Source organism: Littorina saxatilis, linkage group LG1, assembly GCF_037325665.1.
Source record: "Littorina saxatilis isolate snail1 linkage group LG1, US_GU_Lsax_2.0, whole genome shotgun sequence".
Classification (NCBI taxonomy): Eukaryota; Metazoa; Mollusca; class Gastropoda; order Littorinimorpha; family Littorinidae; genus Littorina; species Littorina saxatilis.
The window spans coordinates 93461522-93482347 of NC_090245.1; the positions used below are offsets into that span (position 1 = coordinate 93461522).

The 20826-nt window shown below is 40.6% G+C and overlaps 1 protein-coding gene across 1 annotated transcript in view; it reads right to left on the bottom strand.

Annotated features, from left to right (window-relative positions):
* LOC138945934 (uncharacterized) overlaps nt 1-20826 on the bottom strand; it is a 165348-nt gene that overhangs the window by 38729 nt on the left and 105793 nt on the right. The window contains exons 14-21 of the mRNA XM_070317463.1: nt 11938-12121; nt 10338-10500; nt 9207-9367; nt 5817-6122; nt 4697-5011; nt 3177-3509; nt 1366-1683; nt 904-1081 (exon numbers count right to left, since the gene is read on the bottom strand). Coding sequence (XP_070173564.1) covers nt 904-1081; nt 1366-1683; nt 3177-3509; nt 4697-5011; nt 5817-6122; nt 9207-9367; nt 10338-10500; nt 11938-12121 — 1958 coding nt within the window. The remainder of the gene's footprint in view (nt 1-903; nt 1082-1365; nt 1684-3176; nt 3510-4696; nt 5012-5816; nt 6123-9206; nt 9368-10337; nt 10501-11937; nt 12122-20826) is intronic.

Sequence of the window (20826 nt, forward strand, 5' to 3'; positions counted from 1 at the left end):
AAATCTGTAGGTTTAGATTTAACCATTTGAAGGCGCCTAAGCCTCTAGGGGGGTCCGGGGGCATGCCCCCCACGGAATTTCTTTTTATCCAAAGAAGCAAAATAGAGCTATCTGGTGCATCCTGAGCCAATAAATTACCTCTTTTTTTGGGGGGGGGTTACGTAACCCGTGTAACCCCCCCCCCCCAGATCCGCCCTTGACAGGTACCTGCCTTCTCGTGCAAATGTTCATGTAAACACCACAGATCTTTACAGACCTTCACATAGGATACGAGCATAAGGCCAAACAAAAGTATATGTTGGTTTAGGGTAACCCAACCGACCCTAATTTTTCCCGCCGACCCTAACACTTGTTTTTCATTTCTCAAAAAACAAAACTGTTGGCACATTTTGCGAACCGTACCGAGACTAAGAGAAGTAACCTCCTTTAAAATCCACTAAATTAAAAAAATTGAAAAAATTAAAAAAAATTGTAAAAAAAGCCGACCTCCCGACCCTACCTTTTTTGGTCACGTTACCCTAAACCAACCTAAATTCACTTGGACACACACCCACCCCAAAACCAACAGCCTGACTGCTTCCTGTGGCTAGTAAGAATAGTTTGTTCTAAATTAATGTTGCAGATTGTCACAGGTGTCAGTAACGAAATTGATTCAGCAAACAAACAACAGGTCCCCCTCTGCGCAGAAAGCAGCCGGGGTGTAATTGTTTCGGCATTTGTCCAACTGGAAGAATTCTCGCATCGCAGGCAAAAGCGTGAATGGATCTCATATGTTTTACAAGACGATGTATACTAGGAAGGAATGGACCTTTTCATGCTCGATTTAAACTACAGAACAAAACCAAACAGCTGAGAAAATACCATAACGCCAAAACTTGAACGCACACGAACTACTTCACCTACCGTCGTACGTAGCTGGGCTCGTAACCCTTGTAAGCAAAGCCAGTGAGGTAGCCAGCTTCCCTGCAGACAACACTAGCGTCTTTGTCGTCGAAGCTGTTGGAGCAGATTGAGCCATTGTGTCCGAAACGGCCTATCGTCACAATGCCGTGGTTCTCATATTCCAGGCCAACGCTGTACGCTGATGATAAGAAACAACATGTGACGAAGCGTACTTGAATGACAATAAAACTGCTGATTAAAATATAATGGATAAATGAAAAGCATGTATGATATTTAGAGAATGTTCGTTTTGTCGTGCTAGGAGGTGCAAGGCTTGGTGTGGGGTGGTCGCCAAGGCAGGGTCAACAGCATTTTCTATATTCGTGAAAAAGTGAGATTGTACTAAAAAGCGGTGACCACGTGTCCCTCTGTTGGGGTTCCGGTATTAGCGTAAATGTGCACACGTGCAACACAAAAACTTACCCGATCCGTCATCTCTCTCGTGAGAGCACACCACAGAAGCGTAGTAGCGATTGGACGTACACGGCGTCCAGGAGAGCTCCATGTCGCAGTCTTCAAACGTCTCCTCGTCACCGCTGCATCTTACGTCGACCACGCCGATGCTGAGAGACTGGTAGCCGAAAGCGTTTGCGTACAGGGCCTCCCCGGTGGCGAAGCCCAGGTTGCGACACACGACCTTCGCCGCGTTGTCGTCAAACCCATCGGCACACACCAGGTTGTACGTGTATCCTGTGTAGTAACTGACAGGGCCCAGACTCGTCTCTGATCCTACCAGTCGCACTGCGATGGGAACAGAGATATAACGGATTTTATAAGTTGCCGACTTGAGAAATAATTAGTACTTACATTCGCTCAAATTGAGTCGAAATATAAAACAAACCCACCTATCAAATTTAACAAATTTACTCAAAGACACGAAATACGCTTAAAATAGACAATAGATTTTCTCAGATTTGGTTTACATTAGGTGCTCCACTGTATATCAGTATTAAGTATTAAACATATCAGCGACCTTCCTGAAGATCTGAGGAACAAAGGGATGCAAGCGTTCTAATTGCGCATACGCCATATGCCTCAAGAGTAAGTGAGATTTATGCACGGTAACCAATCTCCTGGCACCTGAGAGAATTGAATTGAATTGAACTTTATTTTACAAGGATTCAGATTTAAGGCTGGGCCTTTTCTTACAATCTGTCCTTGGGACGCATAGACACACAATGATAACAATTAAAAATTAACAAGAAGAGCAAACGCTCGATCGAGTCACTTTCGCAGTTCTGAATATTATATGAGGCATCAGATGGACAGGAAGAAATTGCTATTCACAACACAATGAGTCACGTTCACATAAAATTTGAGCCCGGTCACTTTTATAGTTTCCGAGAAAAGCCCAACGTTAAGTTGTGTGTTGCCGAACAGAAAAGGCTAGTTATCTCCCTTGTTTTTCTGATAACGTTCGTAAAAGGCTACAGATGTAAATACTTTGATGTAAAGAATAATCCTACAAAGTTTCAATCACATCCGATGAACTTTGTCAAAGATATAAAATGTCTAATTTTTCCTTTGACGCTGACCTGTGACCTTGAAAAACGTCAAAGGTCAACGAAACCATCGTTAAAGTGTAGAGGTCATTGGAGGTCACGACTAAACAAAATATGAGCCCGATCGCTTTGATAGTTTCCGAGAAAAGATATAAAATGTCTAATTTTTCCTTTGACGCTGACCTGTGACCTTGAAAAAGGTCAAAGGTCAACGAAACCATCGTTAAAGTGTAGAGGTCATTGGAGGTCACGACTAAACAAAATATGAGCCCGATCGCTTTGATAGTTTCCGAGAAAAGTCCAACGTTAAGGTGGTGTCTACGGACGGCCGGCCGGACGGCCGGCCGGCCGGACGGCCGGCCGGCCGGCCGGACAGACTAACACTGACCGATTACATAGAGTCACTTTTTCTCAAGTGACTCAAAAATGGAAAAAGTTAAACATGTGATGATAATGATGACGATGATGATGATAATGACGATAATAATGATGATGATGATGATGATGAATGATGATGACGATGATGACGACGATGACGAAGAAGATGATGATGATGATGATGATGATGATGATGATGATGATGATGATGATGATGATGATGATGATGATGATGCATGAAGAGCATACACATGTAGTTATTCACAAAATCAAATGCATACTATGCATGCTATTATGCGTTAAATAATAACGAGCATTGAAATGAAAAAGCGGACTTGTATCCTCAAGACCTACCGGAAGCATAGCACCTGACCCCAGCGTCGTCGCGATGACCCCTGCAGCTGGCACTGCTGTGGTTCCAACCGTGGTTATGGCAGGCGAAGAGGTTATCGCTTCCTATCCCCGAAGAAGGACACCTCATCCCGCCCATGAACAAAGGACCCGTTCCGTTGCCGTACTGAGAATTGGACATGGCGACGCCGTCTCTGTAACCCAGCTGTTTGCACAGAGCACGTGCGTCGTAGCGGGACCATGAGTTGTCACACACTGTCCCGTTGACCCCGTCGTACTCGATCTGCACGCGGCCTTCCATGGGGGTGGGACCGTCTACTATGCGTACCTTGGGTGCTGAAAATGCATAGGCGTTGAGTTGAATGTATTTGAATTTGTTTTTGCTTTTTGCACAAGGATTGCAGAGCTAGCATGTTTTGCTTTGTTCCCCATCCGGTAATTGCATGATAAGAATACATATATAACCTGTTGGAACTAAACGTAACATATGAAGTGAAGTATACCAAGTGATTAGAATGAGGAACATTCTTTAGTAGGTCAAATCACTAATATACAGACATCAGTGGAGAGAGAAAGAGAGAGAGAGAGAGAGAGAGAGAGAGAGAGAGAGAGCGAGAGAGAAAAAGAGAGATAAAAAAGAGAGAGAGAGATAAAGAGAGAGAGAGAGGGAGGGAGAGAGAAGAGATAGAGAGAGAAAGAGAGAGAGAGAGAAAGAGAGAGGGAGATAAAAGATAGAGAGAGAAAGAGAGAAAGAGAGAAAGAGAGAGATAAAGACAGAAAGAGAAAGAGAGAGAGAAAGAGAGAGAAAGAGAGAGAGACAGAGAGAGACAGAGAGAGACAGAGAGAGAGAGATAAAAGATAAAGAGAGAGAGAGAGACAGAGAGAGAGAAAGAGAGAGAGAAAGAGAGAGAGAGAGTGAGAAAGAGAGAGAGAGAGAAAGAGAGATGGACGGAAAGAGAGAGCGAGAAAGAGAGAGAGCGAGAAAGAGAGAAAGAGAGAGAAAGCGAGAAAGAGAGAGAGAAAGCGAGAAAGAGGGAAAGAGAGAGAGAGAGAGAGAGAGAGAGAGAGAGAGAGAGAGAGAGAGAGAGAGAGAGAGAGAGAGAGAGAGAGAGAGAAGAACGCAAATTAGTTACAGCACACATGATGAAAATCACCATCACGCAGCAGTGTTTTACGGAAGTTGCATACCTCGTTCTCATTAAAACTCACTGTCACTCTAAAGTTCTTTACAAAAGTAGTACACATCACACGATTAAAAGCACCACGAATCAACAAACAAGAAAGGTATTTTGTTGAAACGTTTAATTATGGACAAAACAAAACGTCACGTTCACAGATATATGGCCCCAGCGATCGTGTAAGTGCACAGACAAACATTTATTAAACAAAACTCATCAGACAAAATGTTCAGCCGCTTGCAGGGAAGACACAAGCAGGGCCTTGATTCTGAATTGTGGAACCTTGGCATTCTATTTGTTTTCAAATGTTTTAAAAGCACCACGGTTTTTTTTCTCACCACTTACCCGTCTTGTTGTAGCACAGCACAGCAGCAGCGTAAGACGACGTTCTACGACAACTCTCGTCGACAGTGGTGTTCAGGTGACACTGCGACATATCACTCGCATTACCAGGGCAAGTCACGTTGCTGAACCAGACCATGTCAGTCCCAGCAAAGGTGCTCGAGCCGCCAAGGACTATTCCCCCTGCGAAGCCTTTCATTCGACACAGGGTGTTGGTGGCATTGGCGTTCCAATCCTTCTCGCAAATCTCGCCTGTGATGCCTTGGTGAGTGACTTCTACCTTACCGTGGTAACCGTTCTCTATGGTCCAAATCCATGCTGAAGAAAAACACAAACATATTTCTTAACTGCTTAACGTGGTAGCAGTTCTCTATGTTCCAAATCCATGCTGAAGAGGAAACACAAACATATTTCTTAGATTCGTAACGTGGTAGGCGTTCTCTATGTTCCAAAGAAAACCAAAAAGATCAATCCTAATTTCTTAACGTGGTAGCCGTTCTCTATGTTCTAACTTGCTACGTCATGAACCAAGTACGAGGGACAAGCAACGCCTGTGTTTTAGGGAAACATATATTTCATAGTGAACAGAGCAGCTATTAACAGTTAAGAAGGAAGTGTTCTCAAGAAAGTTAGCTGGATTTTTTAAACAAATAACGTATTGTCTAAATTAAATTTGCTCGTTCTCAAAAGTGTGAGCTGCTTGTTAAAGACAAGAGGTGACGCTTGCTGATGACTAATCAGGGGTAAGTTACAATCAACTGGCTAAACATGAGTTAAAACAAATGCCAGGCTGATGCGTTTGGCTGCGATGTTTGTGTTCAGGCCGTTAAAACCAATGATAGAGCTCCAAAAGCCATAAACGTAATTCCCCTACCGCATGTCAAACGGCTGAACGTTGCAGCATCTTTTTCAACAACATTCTGTCAGCGTCATCTACAGCCTCAAGCGTACACGGGGCTTTAGCGCTGACACACTTTTTTTGGAGAGTTCATGCATGTTGTTACAAACGCTGGGCAGTACATGCTTAAACACACGCACATATAAACACACAAGTAAATATACAAACAAACTAACAAACAAACAAACACACAACAAATCAAGCACCCAAACCCTCAAAACTCACGCTCATTCTCGCTCTTGTTGTAGCAGACGATGTTGGCCCCGTAAGAACAGCCTCTGGAGAGCATGGTACAGTTGGACACGCTCAGTTCCTCCCCTTTACACCGCAACTCCACTCTGCCAGAGTAGTAGTTGTAGTTGTACTTCTGTCGCAGCAGGCCTGCCGCGCTGAAACCCAGTTCCCTGCAGGCCACCGTTGCCGTGGTGGTGTCAATGTCCGAGCAGACCGACTTCCAGATGTTCCTGGCTCCAAGCACTGACAGCCTTCCGCTTATGGTGTTGTTCGTCGCGTCACCATCTGTAAGCTTCACTGGAGGAAGAAAATGTGTTGGGTATTTGGTTTAAACAAGTTTTTTTTTATTCAATTAAACATGATACAATAATGGGTATTTAAAATAATGTCTTGTCTTTGGGGTATTCTTCTCAAGGAAAATCGGGTTGCTATCCCCGAGGATAGCGTACGTGTAGCGAAAGAATTGCGCACCGTACGCATGCAGTTCTGTGGTCATTTATTCGATCCTTTGCTTGTCTGAATTACTGAATTTTTCTTCTTCTTCTTCTTCTTCTTCTTGACCTCAGTTGCATGCAGGCTGCTTCAACCCTCCTTTTACTGTTTTCATCTTTTCTTTCTTTTTTTTTTAATAGGCGGCGAGCATCTTCTTCATTGGTCTTTTTATATTTAGTCAAGTTTTGACTAAATATTTTAACATCGAGGGGGAATCGAAACGAGGGTCGTGGTGTATGTGTGTCTGTGCGTGCGTGTGTGTGTGTGTGTGTGTGTGTGTGTGTGTGTGTAGAGCGATTCAGACTAAACTACTGGACTGATCTTTATGAAATTTGACATGAGAGTTCCTGGGTATGAAATCCCCGAACGTTTTTTTCATTTTTTTGATAAATGTCTTTGATGACGTCATATCCGGCTTTTCGTAAAAGTTGAGGCGGCACTGTCACGCCCTCATTTTTCAACCAAATTGATTGAAAGTTTGGTCAAGCAATCTTCGACGAAGCCCGGACTTTGGTATTTCATTTCAGCTTGGTGACTTAAAAATTAATTAATGACTTTGGTCATTAAAAATCTGAAAATTGTAAAAAAAAATAAAAATGTATAAAACGATCCAAATTTACGTTCATCTTATTCTCCATCATTTGCTGATTCCAAAAACATATAAATATGTTATATTCGGATTAAAAACAAGCTCTGAAAATTAAATATATAAAAATTATTATCAAAATTAAATTGTCCAAATCAATTTAAAAACACTTTCATCTTATTCCTTGTCGGTTCCTGATTCCCAAAACATATAGATATGATATGTTTGGATTAAAAACACGCTCAGAAAGTTAAAACAAAGAGAGGTACAGAAAAGCGTGCTATCCTTCTTAGCGCAACTACTACCCTGCTCTTCTTGTCAATTTCACTGCCTTTGCCATGAGCGGTGGACTGACGATGCTACGAGTATACGGTCTTGCTGAAAAATGGCATTGCGTTCAGTTTCATTCTGTGAGTTCGACAGCTACTTGACTAAATATTGTATTTTCGCCTTACGCGACTTGTTTTTCTTCATCGGACTCACAACATAGTACCCGTTCAAATAAAGGCCATTTTCTATTTACAATTACACAAATACATCTTCTATTTATAATTAAAATTGTTCTACTAGATATCTGAAACTCAAAAATTACGAAAACTGATCCACAACAATTTGTTTTTCTAAAAATACTAACACACATTTTCCCAATCAATATCACGTGATTTACAACATTTCTCATCTTTATACTACAACTTGTGTCTTGATACCCAAATATTATATCCTGCATTTTAAACTTAACCCTTAATCCAATATTTTCCTCTGTCTAATTTTCTATCTGAGATCAAAACAACTTTATCGGTATACACTCATAAAAAAAAATCACTGAATTACTGATTGTTTCTTTCTCTTCTCCCTCATGTTGCAGCTACTGCCGGCCACTTGAACACAATACGTTGAAAATGGCCCAAGGCGCTCCAACTAAGTATGCTGTTTGTAGCTACTTTTGCCATTGTAGTTTTGGAAATTTTGGCATAACATATTATTGCTTCAGATTCCTTTAACCATTTGAAGCAGGAAAACCATGACTTGATAAAAACAAAATTAGAATAAATTAAAAGTTGGTTTTCCAGAACACAAGCGACGGACACTCCGCTTTACAGTGTTAACTGCTTTCGGCTTTCTTTTAACAGGTTTTCCTGTCTGTCTGTCTGTCTGTCTGTCTGTCTGTCTGGTCTGGTCTGGTCTGGTCTGGTCTGGCTGGCTGGCTGGCTGGCTGGCTGACTGTCTGGCTGTCTGTCTGTCTGTCTGTCTGTCTGTCCTGTCCTATCCGTCCGTCCGTCCGTCCGTCCGTCCGTCCGTCCGTCCGTCCGTCTGTCTGTCTGTCTGTACATTTAGTCAAGTTTTGACTAAATGTTTTAACGTTGAGGGGGGAATCGAGACGAGGGTCGTGGTGTATGTGCGTGCGTGTGTCTGTGTGTGTGTGTGTGTGTGTGTGTGTGTGTGTGTGTGTGTAGAGCGATTCAGACGAAACTACTGGACCGATCTTTATGAAATTTGACATGAGAGTTCCTGGGTATGATATCCCCATACGTTTTTCTCATTTTTTTGATAAATGTCTTTGATGACGTCATATCCGGCTTTTCGTGAAAGTTGAGGCGGCACTGTCACGCCCTCATTTTTCAACCAAATTGGTTGAAATTTTGGTCAAGTAATGTTCGACGAAGCCCGGACTTTGGTATTGCATTTCAGCTTGGTGGCTTAAAAATTAATTAATGACTTTGGTCATTAAAAATCTGAAAATTTAAAAAATATGTTTGTTTTTTTGAAACGATCCAAATTTACGTTCATCTTATTCTTCATTATTTTCTGATTCTAAAAACATATACATATGTTATATTTGAATTAAAAACAAGCTCTAAAAATTAAATATATAAAAATTATTATCAAAATTAATTTGTCGAAATCAATTTAAAAACACTTTCACCTTATTCCTTGTCGGTTCCTGATTCCAAAAACATATAGATATGATATGTTTGGATTAAAAACACGCTCAGAAAGTTAAAACGAAGAGAGGTACAGAAAAGCGTGCTATCCTTCTTAGCGCAACTACTACCCCGCTCTTCTTGTCAATTTCACTGCCTTTGCCATGAGCGGTGGACTGACGATGCTACGAGTATAGTTACGGTCTTGCTGCGTTGCATTGCGTTCAGTTTCATTCTGTGAGTTCGACAGCTACTTGACTAAAATTAATGTTGTATTTTCGCCTTTCGCGACTTGTTCTTTCTGTCTTTCTTTCTTTCTTTCTTTCTTTCTTTTGTTCTTATCAAACCATTCGTGGATGGATACAAGAACATGTCGCTCACCCTTGTTGAAACACAGGACTCCAGCCTCCGTGGCGTTGGAACCAGTGCAGTTGTCACCCGCTTCTCGTCTCCATCCATAGTTTGGACACTTGAAGATGCTCCTCTCAGACCCCACACAGTCCATGTCCGTCATGAACAATGGCCTGCTGCTTTTGGGGAAGCTGTTAAAAATGTTGAGAAATTCGTCATTAATCATTTCTTCATTCGCTTGTGTCTTCACTGCAAGCCGAGGAACATTTTGTCAAGAAAAGTGTTGTCTAATTAGTGTTTGTCTGTGCACTCAGAAGACCGATGGGTCGATATATCTGTGAACGTAACGTTTTGTGTTGTCAATAATTACACGTTCCAACAACATACCTTTCTTTTTCTTTATTCTGAATTTTGGAACGTTGTTGGATTTGTGATCATAACAAGTCTGCGTGATGACATACACTACGGCATTTGTGACTTTGCATCGAGAGTTCTAATGGGTACTGTAATTTAGGCAAGATACACCATATATATACAGACTTCGTGAAAATCAAATGTATTCATTTTGTTTGGATCACACAGTCATCGTATCAGGGGCAAGAGTGGCCATGCAGTTTGGAACACGTGGTGATCAAAGGCTTCACCTGCACGCTTGGAGAGGCTTTGTTCGTAATTATCATTAATAAAAGTGACTTCTTCACTGATCTTTGCTTCTATACCTTGCTTTTTGGTTTCGTATTTGGCTTTGGGAATCTTTAAACCTTTCATCCAGGATTCAATGAATAGTTGTTTTATCACGTTGACACTTGTTTTGTTTTCCTTTAAAAAAATCAAATAGTATGTGTGTTTGTGTACGTTTTTGTGTGTGTAGTACTGCTTTGCATTTTTTTTCCATCTGTATGCGTGTTTTCCCTCGTCTTACTCCGCTGTGTTTCATTCATTCATAATTTATTTATTTCGTTCGTTCGTTCGTTCGTTCGTTCGTTTGTTTGTTCGTTCGTTCGTTCGTTCGTTCGCTCGCTCGTTCGTTCGCTCGTTCGTTCGCTCGTCCGTCCGTCCGTTCGTTTGTTCGTTCGTTCGCTCACTCTTTGATTCATGTTTCCTTCTTTCTCTCTTTCTTTTTTCCTCCTCTATCATCGACAATTCGCTTGTTCCACTCACTTCTTTGCCACACCATCCACATAGCCCAGCATCTTGCAGGCGGCGTTGGCATCAGTGTCTGTCCATCCGGCCCCGCAGATCCTGCCCTCCTCTCCATCCACACTGACCACCATGCGGCCTTGGTGGGGCACCGGACCTTCTTGGGCCAGGGACACGTTCGGTGCTGAAGGCATAAGACATAGACATAAGACATCAGATAATTTATTGTCCATACAATTAAACAATGGATGAAAAAGTGTGGTTCATCTGCTCTAATGTGTTATACAAAATACCAAAAAAAGACTAAAGAGAGAGGCATCCAGAAGTTAGATGGACAGACCGTATGTGTTTTATGTAGGCATTTCGTTGACTAACAGAGAGAGGCATCCAGAAATTAGATGGACAGACCTTATTCAATTCAATTCAATTCAATTCAATTCTATTCAATTCAATTCAATAAACTTTATCATCTGAATGCAACGAACAGAAATTTGTCTTTTGGCTCGTGTACGAAATACCATCACATAAAAACACAGTCTTAGAACATAGAGACACATACAAGTACACATCAATACACATCATTATATGTTTTATGTAGGCAGTTCGTTGACGAACAGAGAGATGCACCCAACAGTTAGTTGCACAGACTTAATATGTTTTTCTGTAGGCGGTTCGTTGACTAACAGAGAGATCCACCCACCAGTAAGATGGACAGACTTAATATGTTTTATGTAGGTAGTTCGTTGACTAACATAGATGCACCCAACAGTTAGATGGACAGACTTAACATGTTGTATGTAATCTTTAATACTGACTTCTGGGCAGGTATGCAGGATTCGAGTTTATAGACTGTAATCCGTTATAAACTGCATTTAGGATACAGTTTATTCCGGACTAACGTCTCTTACTTTTGACGTTTGCACAGCGGCCCTGGTGTTTATAAGGGCATCAATAGTGTACATGCTCTAAAGTACATTGCATTTGGTTTTAACAAAACAATGCATTCTTTGCGATTTCATTTTTATTTTAAAAGGTCCACACTGTAAATATATTGGTTGGTTCTTGTTTTTAACGTCCATTCCAACGACATGACCACTATACATATACGATTTCGGGAGGAAAAAAACATCGGCATGAAAGCAATACAAACAATGGCAGCTCGCTCTCCCTAAAGCAGTTCTATTTTCCAAAATAGAAACCTGCCATGACTAACATTCCAACATTACCTTACCTCATATCATTCTACATTCATTAGTCGAACAGTTATAGCAAAAATATATCCATACAAAAAAGACATGTGATTATTTCCCAACCATTTCTCGTGACTGAATGACTTGAAGGCTTTGTGATCGCAAATTTTTGTGTGTATGACACATAAACTGAACAAACAATCAATGAACGCTAATTAAAAATTACATATGTTTGATACTGCAACCACCAAGCCATGAACACCCACCCACCCCTTCCCCCTGTGTGTTGTAATTGTCCCATTGTGTGTGTGATGTAATGTAATGTAAAGCCAATACATGTTATAAACAATTTTTTTTAAATCCAAAAAAAGAGAATAAAAAGACACACCAAAAAACAAACAAAAAACCACGACCAATAACAATTAACTCACCAGTCTTCTTGTAGCACAAGACACCGGCCACACGACCGTTGGTACAGACGAGATCTCGCAAGGCGCACGTGTCAAGGGAGGTTTCGTTGCCCGTACAGTTGGTGCTAGACACGAAAAACGGCCCCTTCTTCTTGCCCATGTAGGAATACGTGATCCCCCCTGCTTGGCCTAACTCCTTACACAGCTGAAATGTTTCATGAACAAGATATAGTGTTGAGTTGGATTGTGTGTGTGTTGTGTTGTGTGTGTGTGTGTGTGTTGTGTGTTGTGTGTGTGTAGGTGTCTATACGGGAACCTAGGTGTTTGGGCAGGAACATATAGATGGTTTTTCCGGAACTTTGGAGGGAACCTTAGAAAATGTTGCAGGATTTTCGGGAAGGTTCCAGGGAACTCTCCAACATTTTCTGAATCAAGACAGGTTCCCATAAAAGTACCAACAAATTTATGCAAATTTTATGAAATCGCAGTTATTTCCCTTTGACTAAGGCAAATATTTTCGCATTGGCACCAGTCTGTGCCCTTCAACTCGTCACTGTGTTGCCTTCTCTCTCTCTTGTTTGAGTTTGATTTTATTTTTATTTAACTTTTGATTTGAACTTAGTTTGTTTTTATTTGAATTTTTTAAATTTGAATTTTTTTATTTGATTTTATTTTGCCTTTTTTAATGTTTTTTGTTTGATTTTTTATTTGATAATTTTAATAGTTTTTTTGTTTGTTATTTTATTTGATTTGAATTTGTTTGTTTGTTGACATTTTGGATTCTATTTTCATCTCCCTCGGGAGAAATTTCGGACAGCCCTCTCAACGAAGGCAAACTCGCAACTTTGGAGTGCACCAGACCCAACCTAGTTAACATTATTTTTTTGTAGAATATTTTTGAGGGGGAGGGGGGGGGGGGGGGCAGACCGGAGAACCTGGAGTAAAGCCCCGAAATGTGGCCCGAGTTGAAAATGAAATAAAATTGTATTATTATCTCTCTATCTCTTAATGGAGACAAGAAGCGAAGTCTGTTAGCACATTGCGCTGGTTCGAATCTCGGATTGGGGAGGCATTATAATGTTGCTCCATAACTGAAAACTGGTTCGCTGCTGTCGGTAATTTTTTTTAAAGGTTAACTGCTTTATTATTCCTCTTTCAGAGTTTTTTATTACCCAAATACATGCATGTATCACATTCATATTGTTGCATATTGAATTATCATACCATGTTCTCAAACATGCATACATAAGGCGATGTTTTCGTATTTAGATAGACATAGAACAGAAGATGTAACTTGGAAAAATACTAAAATAAAGGAATGAGAACAAGCATGGGTGTAAAGGAGTAGGAATGAGAGACAAAGAGAGCAATTTGGTATAAGAGCAATCTAAAAATACCGCATTCCACAAAGTAATGCATGCCTTTTATTATTAATAGTATTTATTGTTTAGAGCCTCTACGCTGGGTGGTGGGGGTTGGCTTGGACCCGATAGATAAAATATTACAATTTTTAGCATAACAAAGAAACCAAACCCGACTTTTTGAGCGATGGGACAATAAAGTAATGAACAGAAATTAAAAAAATTCTAATAAATCCGTTGACTTTGGAGTAGCGCGACTCTGTTGCTGCTAGCTTTCCTCTGTGAGAAAGCGACCCGAATTTCTCAGCGATGGAACAATAAAGTAATGACATAACAATCTAACAGATCCCTTGACTTTGGGGTATCGCGACTTTGTTGCTGCTAGCACACGCATACGTGATTTTGCCGATGCTGGGGTCAGTGAATCGTAAGTGTGAGGTGGGTGGTGGGGGGTCGGGCGGGCGGGTGGTGGGGGGGGGGGGGGGGGTCGGGGTTTTGTCGGGCGGGGAATGGAAGAACGCAATTGCGATGAAAATGATGTGTCTAAATCAGAAATCCTTTTTGTTCGTATTACTATCATTGACTAAATTGCAGTAATCAGCATTAAAAGCTTGTTTTATAACAGATAACAGACAACACATGCTTTTATTGTCAATAAAACATAGATGTTAATAAGTTGCAAACACAAACACGCAAATATTGTGAGATTTACGGTAGATTTAGGAAATTTGAGAAACGATGACTGGTAAGGGTTCTGACTGGAAAAGTGTTCAAATCTCGGAAATGTATTTTATCAGTTTCCGTTAAAATTGTTCATGAAAAATAACAATGTCTAGAAACACCCTTTGCGTATACAATAATTATGCCATGTCATCGTCATCATCATGGAACTGGTACTGCGCACACAATTATATAACTTGCTTCGATAATTCCATAGTTTAACACTTATATTGTCTGTTTATTGGACGTTCACTACACAGCGTATGCCATGTGTTCATCCGTTTAAAAAACATTTTGGTCAAAGTGGTTTAATGATCCCGCATATTCCTTGATGACGCAGTGTTCCCTTGGGCATATGCCCAAGTGACTCTTTACATTTACGAACCCGGCAGCCACGTGTTTGCAAAATAAAACACGGTTAAAAAAATACAGTTCACACCAACATCATTAGCATTTACACAATGCAGTAATTATGGTGTTGAACATGATGATTCACGAATATTATACCTATTCCGGATGTACTGAACAAGACAATGACACACTCCGTGTGGCAGAGGCCTAAATGCTTGGACACATATGTGTCAAGTAATGGCCATGTTTCGTTCAATATGAGAAATATATGTCCGTCAATTCCAGTTGAGCGGATTCCAGTTTGTCAGGAACGATCACACGACCAGTGCTTCAGTTCAACAAATTAGTTGCAGAACCGCGTCATGTTTAATGGTTATGGTTACTGATTTGACACGTGTGTCCAAGCCCTAAAGGCCTGGATACACGTATCAATTATTTGCCTAGCCAGCGCCATTGAAATGTGTTGAAACCAATGGCCATGTCGTCGTTTCTGGCAAACTGGAACGATCACATGACTGGCAGTGCTTTCAACGCTGTATGTTTAATGTGACCAAGTGGAAGGAAGATCGTATCACATGTAAAAGCAGAGCGGGCCTTTAATTATGAAAGGCATGCGAATATGAAATTCCCCACATCCACGTCAAAGACATAATCTTGGCACTTGCATATATTGCAACAGCAACATTACAGCAGAACATGAATACATGTAGGCTATGAACTCAATGCAGAACACAACCCAGTAGCAACTAAACTGAACAATTTGATATTACAGAAACTACATTACATATGCATGGATGCTTTAGTCTTGTGCACTTGGAACATTGATCGAAGCAACTAAAATGGGTCCATTGGCTTGGAGCTACAATAATAATGTCCAAGTGTTTTCTCTTTGTGTATTGATCTAACGGTAGGTGTTTTTTTTAATATTTTTTTGATAGGGAATACGACATTAGTCGAGTTACGAAACCTGACATTTTGAACGAGGCAGCCCATGTCGTTATCATCAGAGAACGACACGACACGGACGCAACGGCCCGTACACGGCTAAAAATAGCATGACAAGTGCAGAGCTATGCAGAGCAATGACTTAAGGCGCGCAGACGGTTGAAAGGTCACACACTTTCGCCTACAAAATCAACTCTGCACAGAGAACACAAACCAGCTGTTGATTTGAGCAAGCTTCTAACGAGAGTGATTGTCTTATTGCGTGTAAAAGCATGGTCAGATCTGAAACTGTGAATCGAATTGTTTCACGGCATGATCGGCTGTTGCCTCTCTTAAAATGTGCAGTCTACAGCTGCTGCTACATTATTCATTTCCTAGTTTTTTTCTTTCTGTGAATTGCTAACCAAACGATAGTTTCTTACAGAAAATAATACATTGGTCAAGTTATGAAAACTGAATGGTTGAACGAAACATCGGGTTGTGGGGGGGGGGGGGGGGGGTTGCACACTTTCGAAATAGATTTTGCCCAGAACGAATCTTGTTTTGTTCATATGTCTATTGTTCTTGAAAGAGGAATGAATTAACTAACGTTTCCAAAAGCATGAAGCTCATTGATCCAGCGGTTTGTTTTTTGTGGAAGTGTGAAAATACCGGCCGATTTCGTCAGCCGCATATGACAGGTACATGATTTTACTTGAATAAAAATCGGTTGTGTTGCTTTGTAAAAGTCGTTCTGCTTCTAATATCATCCAATTGGCTTTAAACTTTACACACAAGGAGAGTACACTTTGCTCTTTCCAATAATTATTGATTTAATACCTCTTTTTTTCTCGCGAGCCGATCTACGATGTAGAATTGTCTTTTTTTCTGTATGAAGCGGGACTCAGGATATGTTGAATTTGTATTTCAATCACCAAAGATCAGATTTTGTTTTTATTTTGTGTTTGGTAGTCCTTCTCTCTTATGTTAACCATTAGGCCTAATTAAAGTGAATTAGCTTTGATAAACATCCAACAACAATTAAAAACAGACAAATGGTCCATATTAGGAGCATGGGCGCCTACTATGAACCTGTAAAGAGGCCTTCACGAATCACTGTAAAAAGACCCCTATACCTCAAAATAACAGAATACAACTTAGTGTGCAAGTCAGATTAATTCAAAGATGCTTTAAATGTATCTGTTTCGGGTTGCTGAGAATATTATTTGAAGTACAACAGCAAACTAAAGAAACTTATTGAACACAGAGTGAAAGTAAATGACATTATCAACATCTACAAAAAGAAGAACAGTTGGTAGAGCACTGGACTTGTGATCGGAAGGTCGCAGGTTTGATTTCAGGCCGGGACGGACACGGGTCAACTGTATGTGCAGACCCAAAGACGGAAGCCATGTCCCACCTCCTGTCACCGCAATGGCACGTGAAAGACCTTGGTCATTCTGCCATAAGTGCAGGTGGCGGAATACACCTTAACACGCAGAAGCCTGGGTAGCGCGACTCCGTTGCTGCTAGCTTTCCACTCAGGAAGCAACCCGAATTTCCCAGCGATGGGACAATAAAGTAATGAAAATGAAAATGAAATGATTTTTTTTTTAAGCTCGAGGACTAGTTATAGGTTACTTTCACCAATCTGAATTAATCAAATTAGCCTTTACCTTTTTTGTTCTCAGTTGAGTTGATGGTGGTCAATATTAGGCGACACACACGTACTTTGAGATGTTGCTGTATTTTTTTAATTTTTTGTTTTGCAGTAAAAACTCGGGGTCAACACTGCTAAAATGTAACAAATACGGTCTTAGCTGTCATATGTAGAAATGTGTGTGTGATAATTAACAGCCTTGGTTGTGGACAGAAATTAATCCGTTACTAGGTGTCAAATTTAGAGTGAACGCTACCAAAAGTGCACAAACGAGAAAAAGCCTAACGGTTTTAAGGTTTGTGTTTCTGCAACTGTTTTGACATATATATATATATTCAGTAAAATATATATGCAAGTTATCCAGAGAGGGCGAATACATCGAATAAAAATGTTTTGAGACCTATAGCACCGTTAGTTTGTCAGAACTGGAGGTGGTCCATATCAGGCAGTTGTCCATATTAGGCTATCTTCCCTTACGACCAGGGTGTGCTTATTGCGTGCCTTATGAGAAACAAACCGCGTGCAAAAACACACACACTATGCTGTGTTGTCGTATTATTTTTGCTTTGGTCAATCGTCTCTGATTAAAAGGACCATATTCTGAGGTCTCAATATTTTCCCACGGTCTTCCCAACGCATGCGATGTCACTTTTCATTGAGAGTTTTCGCCACCATTTGGCAAGGAGTTATCAGCTGAGATAAAACGCCTGTAGGTAGAACGCGAAAAATCACACCTGGACTCGATCGATCCGACCGACTGGTCACGTCTTGCACGGTAAGAGCACTTGACAGTCTCTGCTGCGGATCATAAAATCGTGGAATCTGCTGATTTTCGCACCCCGAATCTACTCAGCTTCGTCCCAATAGGCCCACTTAAAACATCACACGCGGAATTTAAATTAGCTAAGATGGACATCTGGACACCACATGTGAGAACCACGCACCAAGACCTTGTCAGCATTGAGAGAATGTTTTCGCGGAATTGTTTCACGGTTCTGTGACACTGTTATATTGCGGTGTTACGATATTTTCTTCGTTTCTGATTTGAATTCATGTAAATGAAATCAAGTTAAAAATCAAACACTGTTGTTTTTTTAAAAACCAAGGCGGACCCTGAAAGAAATAAAGTTTCACTCAGATAAATTTTATCCAGCCTGTCACGTTTTTCAATCATACATTTTCTTCTGACAGAAAAAAAGAAAATAACAAAAGAAAAATTAACACATCTGTGTGGGATTAAAATCAAACGTCGATTTGTGTTACTAAAAGTTACTGACCACCATGTGCATGCGAACATTTGCTGCGCCCCCCCCCCCCCCCTTCACATCGTAATCGTATCGGCTCTGTCCCATTTTGCCCACCACCCCTTCACCTCTCCCCAGGACCCCCGCCCCCCCACCTTCCTTTTCAGTAAATAGCCCTTCAGTCGGAGCGGCAGTTGTCGCCACGCATCCGACTTTTTTTTATAATTATGTGCGGTTTTTAGTATCTCCTTTACAAAGCTGATCTGATAATTAACTATCTTATTTTTGTAAGCAAACGACAAATTCGCCTCAAAACATTTTATTGACAGTGCATATAAAAAAGGTAGCAACAAAACTTGCGGGGACAAAGTGGGCGAGGGAGAGCCTGGGTGGTCAAACGGGGGCCGTGCCATGCCATATGTCACCTGCTGGTTAAACGAAAGGTTTAAAGGAACAGACTTGCTTTTTTTTATCGCACACAATATTTTGATCTTTTGATCAGTCAGCCATCAATTTTGTACATCAACCCCAACAGTGTTGTTGTCCAAAAATAAAAGAATTGCACTCTGTCCTAAAAGTGAACGGTAGTTCAAAGTTAAAGGGATACTGACCAAAGAGCTTTTGAGGAACAATAAAACACTCTCCCCAAAATAAACACGCAAAAAAACACCCCACACAAATAAAGAAAGAAAGAAAGAAGCAAAACAGATTTACAAGGAAATTAATTATGTTCATGGTTTGCTAGCGCTGTTTTTATGTTATTGTATAATAAGCATGCTGATACCCGGATGCAGTATACGTTAAATGTAAAAGATAAAATGCTGACTATTTAAATGTGAATAAAAAAAACAAGAAAGGTAGGTTTTTAAAAAAAAATTTTTTTTATTTATTTAAATGTGAACCAGAAAAGATGCATTTCATTTAACTTAATGGCGCCGTTAAAAACAAAAACTAAAATCAAATGAACCTTAGTAGTCGATAGTTAAGTACTATTTGTCACTTGTTTAGAGGTGGTTTGACTGAGTTGCCGACTTCTCCGCTTTAATTCCTTTTCAGTTTTATCTGTACACTCTTCGTTTTCACGCGATATGTGTAACACTTTTCCCGACCTCGCACATGATGGACAGCATTCATTGGAGTGATATGTTTTCACCGGGTTTTCATAACATTGTTTTTCATGCCACGCTATTATCGATTACCTCAAAATAAAAAAAGAAACAAAGAAAAACTCCCGACAAGCGCACAAGGTAGAACCAGCGGTCAGTGCATGGGACTGCAAAAGTGCGGGCGCACGTGTGCGTATGTGTGTGAATACATTTTTTTTTAAACTAGTTAGTGTCAAAATCGATCGAATGTCATTTCGATCACGTTTCAGTTTAGCGAACAAGCGTAATCGGATTCAACATACGCATACAAACTCACAGAGTCGGAAGAGTCGTCGAACAGGGAAAAAGATGGCAAAGTAAAATATTGTAAATTGAAATTTTTTTTGTGTCATTTTGCGATGAGACAGAGACAATCTGGGAAGGAAGTTTATACCCAAGTAATACTATCGAACGGGTTAGTCCGTAAGCTGCGGACAAATATTCTTACTCAAAGAGAAAAATGAAACAGGATTTTTTCAGTAAATGTAAGCTTACAGGGCTGCCGATGGGGAAAGACTGAACCACCTAAACAAAATAATAGCAGTTTACATCGGTTGATGATTCTTCAGTCCCACGGAACTTGGTCCATTAGGGAGTAGCCTTACATCACGTCTACAGTCGTTGACACAATCTAAAAACTCTATCAAATTACTCCGCCAAAGTTCCGACAAACTTACTACACAATATGCGTCGTCTATATATGAGCTTAAAAAGGTGTTTATTTTCAATAAAAATCGGTTCGGGTAGCGATGTGATGTTAATCTAGCAAATCAATATTAGTGTTTTTTTTAAAGAGTTAAATTCAGGTAGCACTTCATTTGGACAGCTAAGCCTTGACACGTATGTACATATATGCCTTGAGAAAACGGCCGTTATTTTCGTGTATCTCTTCTTTTATCGGGAAGGATATTAACAGCGTGGGGTTTCAGTCATGTTTTCTAACGCCAGCTTCAATTTCAGATAATGTTAGAAGATTTCAAAATGCAAGGGGGTGGGGGTATAGAAAGGGGGGTATTTTCTCTGAATCGTTTATAAGGAAGGAATGAATGTGTTCAGGTAAGTATGTTAAAAGCAATTAACCGCTGAACTCACCCTCTCTAAAGAGGACACTTCACACCAATCGCTGAAGTTTTCAAGGGGTCATAGAGTACACACATTGGACAATAGAGAGGCCGTAAAAGGGTCGCGTTGCCATTGGTCCACCTGACCACGTGATCAGCCTCTGCACTAAGCTCCGCCCACGGTCATCGAAACCCTTTCTAGTTCAGTTCTGGCTCGGGGCAGGGTTTTTTGGTGTTTTTTTGCCGAACGATGTAGGCGTCTCCTTGGAATTGTTTTGATTGGCGTGCGGAGCGGAGAGTTACAAATTACTTTAAAAGAAAACAGTTTAGTTACTTCTCAGATAGAGCGAGTCGCAGAGTGTTATGTATGGTCCGACTGAGGTGCCAGTAGCGGACGTTTTAAATGGAAACAAATTGAAACAACTTTTACATATTGCTTGAGAG